Source organism: Otolemur garnettii, unplaced genomic scaffold (assembly GCF_000181295.1).
Source record: "Otolemur garnettii isolate 467f Iridium unplaced genomic scaffold, OtoGar3 scaffold00062, whole genome shotgun sequence".
NCBI classification, from domain to species: Eukaryota; Metazoa; Chordata; class Mammalia; order Primates; family Galagidae; genus Otolemur; species Otolemur garnettii.
In genome coordinates this window covers 8715515-8718812 of record NW_003852457.1, presented here as the reverse complement: position 1 = coordinate 8718812, position 3298 = coordinate 8715515, and the positions used below count along the sequence as shown (strand labels likewise).

The following is a 3298-nucleotide window of genomic DNA, read 5'->3' as shown; positions in this document are numbered from 1 at the left end:
TCAGAAGAACATTCTCCAGCTCCATCCATGTGAACATGAAGGATGTAAAGTCTCCATCCTTCTTAATGGCTGCATAGTATTCCATGGTGTTTAGCCCTTTCTTAATACTTCCTTTTCTCCAGCTTACTTTTTTTTTTATAAGAATACAGTATATAATACATATACCATACAAAATATGTGTTAATCTACTGTTTATATTATCAGTAATCAGTAGCAGGCTACTGGTCATTAAATTTTGGAGGAGTTAAAAAATCATCTGTGCATTTTTGACTATGAGCGGGGTAGGCACCCCAAGCCCTGCAATGTTCAAGGTTCACTTGTATAACAAAACTAATTTTTTTGCTCATCAATATTATAATGAAAAGATGTTGAAGGAAACAATATTATTCAAGGACCTGCTGTCCATTTCATAGATGACATTGAGTGAGGACTTACTACACACTAAAATTAAGAACACCTTTCATCAAAAGTTACCATAAAGGGAATGAAAAGACACATCAGCATATGGGAAAGGTCACTGTAACATATAATTGACAAAGAATTCATGACCAGAATATGTAAATAACACCTACAAGTTGATAAGGAAAAGAACCCATCATCAAAATGGGCAATGGGCAAAGAACAAAGGAGGAAACAAACATGAAAAGATGCTCCACTTTATAATGAGAAAAATGTTGGAGTGGTGCCTGTGGCTCAGTGGGTAGGGCACCAGCCCCATATACCAAGGGTGGCGGGTTCAAACTAGGCACTGGCCAAACTGCAACAAAAAAATAGCCAGGCATTGTGGTGGGCGTCTGTAGTCCCAGCTACTCGGGAGGCTGAGGCCAGAGAATTGCATGAAGCAGGAGTTGGAGGTTGCTGGGTGGTGCCTGTGGTTCAAAAGAGTTGGAGGTTGCAAAAAAAAAAAAAAAAGAGTTGGAGGTTGCTGTGAGCTGTGTGACGCCATGGCACTCTACCAAGGGCAATAGAATGAGACTCCGTCTCTACAAAAAAAAAACAAATATAATGAGAGATTTTAATGCAACTTAAAAATCACAAGGACATACTTTTCACCAGATTGGGAAAACTTTTCAAGGAAACAATATTGAGTGTTCCTGAGATGTGGAGCTCAGCACACCCACTCTAAAAAAGCTGGCAATAGGCTAGGCATAGTGGTTCATGTCTGGAATCCTAGCATTCTTGGAGGCCAAGGCCAGTGGATTGCTTGAGCTCAGAAGTTTGAGACTAGCTGAGCAAGAGCGAGACTCCATCTCTACTACTAACAGAAAAACTAGCTGGGCATTGTGGCAGGTGCCTGTACTGCCAGGTACTTGGGAGGCTGAGATAAGAGGAATGCTCAAGCCCAAGAGTTTGAGGTTGCTGTAAGCTATGATGCCACAACACTCTAACCAGGGCCATAGAGGGAGATTCTATCTCCCAAAAAAAGCTGGCAAAATTTTGACTTCAATGTGTCCTTGAGCCCTGCTCTTCTGCTCCTCAAGATACACAAAGTGACAAGTGCGCAGGAAGCATGTTGGTGAAGGCAGACACAGGGAATAAGTCCAACATTCACCAGTGGTACAAAACAAGTGGTGACATATTTACGCATGGACTGTTGTTTGGCAGCGAAGACAGACAAAACATGGGTGGGACTCAGGAATATAATAGCTGAAGGGAAAGAGGAGCCATAAACCTGCAGTGTGAGTGCTGACAGATAAAGCTCTAACACAGGCAAGCTGAGCAGTTTGTACAGGGAGGTGGTGCAGGTGGTAGGGAGAGGAGCGTGAGTAATATGAAGGCAGAGGCAGGAGGCAACAGGAAGGACGCGAGGGCTGCTGTTCTCCAATCAGGCTTCTAGTCACATCAGTGCCTGGCAGATTATTATTATGTATAACACATTATTTTTTTTAACAATTTTTTTTTGGTCAGGGCCGGGTTTGAACCTGCCACCTCCAGTATGTGGGGCCAGCACCCTACTCCTTTGAGCCACAGGCACCACCCGTAACACATTATTTTTAAAATTTTTTGTACCTATATTATGTTTAACAAGGCAATTTTTAGTAAGATGCTGATAGCCTACCTTCTTTGGCTAAATGGGAGAGCTCTGCTTGGTGGTCAACAGCCCCTTCATTGGCCTCTTCCTCTTCAATCGTCTCCTCTTCGTCCTCCACTGAAAGGTCACAGATATCAGTGAGATTAGAACCTGGCCTCCTTTCAGTGGCTCACTGCACACTGTGTGGCCTCAAAACTGTGTGCGTAGCCACTATAGCCACTAAAGAAATTAAAATTGAGTTTTTTAATACACATGTATCTCAGAATAAATTTGGAAATAATAATTTAAATAAATGAGCAGGAACTAAGACCATATTTCTTCTTCCATTTCAGGCTCTGAATTACAGCCCTACGTGACAGACTAGCACACAGAGGTATGCTAACTTTCCAACTGCCCCTCACCACCCTGGGTCCCACTGCAGAAAACCCACAAGTGTGCTACCCAGGGCCTCAGTGGACTCACCCTTGCCCAGCTTACACATTCCCTGGCTCTCCTGTGGCCCCCCCCCCCCAATAATCAATAATCTAGATCAGCACCCCTCCTCAGACCCCTAACCCTGAACCTTGAACATGGCTCACAATAGAGGTCTTAACTCTTGGTGGAGAAAAGAAAACCTTTTCCACCTGGCAGCAAAATTCCCTGCTGATAGACCATCTCTGACCTGGGCACCTGCCAGATGAACTGCACCTTCTTTCCCCTCACTGACTCCTCTCACCAATACACAATCCTGCTTCCTTTCCCTGACAAAGAATCCAACACTGCCCATTTTGTTGAACTACTCATTTTCCTCATTACAAGACTCCACCACTCACCAGGTGGGCCAAGGCACCCGACCCCAACCACACTGCCTGGATTCCCACAGGCTTCTACTCCTGACTATGTTCCACACCCTGGCAGGGGGTGGCTGCCCCTCCCTCCTAGAAACACCTTCTCCCATTTCTCAGGCCCCTCTTATCTCTTGGTCTCCAGACAGGAGAGCTTTTGAAAAGAGTAATAAAGAGGAGCGCTTTTCTGAATTACACTAAGACATCTTTAAATCTTAAATACAAGTTAGTCAAATAAACAAAGTCGGTTTCAATAGAGTCATGGGCTATATAAGACATTTGGGTCAGTAACAGGCCAAATATACAATAGTGGTCCCGGCTCGGTGCCTGTGGCTCAAGTGGCTAAGGCGCCAGCCATGTACACCCAAGGTGGCAGGTTCGAATCCAGCCTGGGCTGCCAAACAACAATGACGGCTGCAACCAAAAAATAGCCAGGCGTTGT

At 44.5% G+C, this 3298-nt stretch overlaps 1 protein-coding gene across 1 annotated transcript in view; it reads right to left on the bottom strand.

Annotated features, from left to right (window-relative positions):
* EP400 (E1A binding protein p400) overlaps positions 1-3298 on the bottom strand; it is a 132272-nt gene that overhangs the window by 90815 nt on the left and 38159 nt on the right. Inside the window, exon 12 of the mRNA XM_023514943.1 lies at positions 2060-2149. Coding sequence (XP_023370711.1) covers positions 2060-2149 — 90 coding nt within the window. The remainder of the gene's footprint in view (positions 1-2059; positions 2150-3298) is intronic.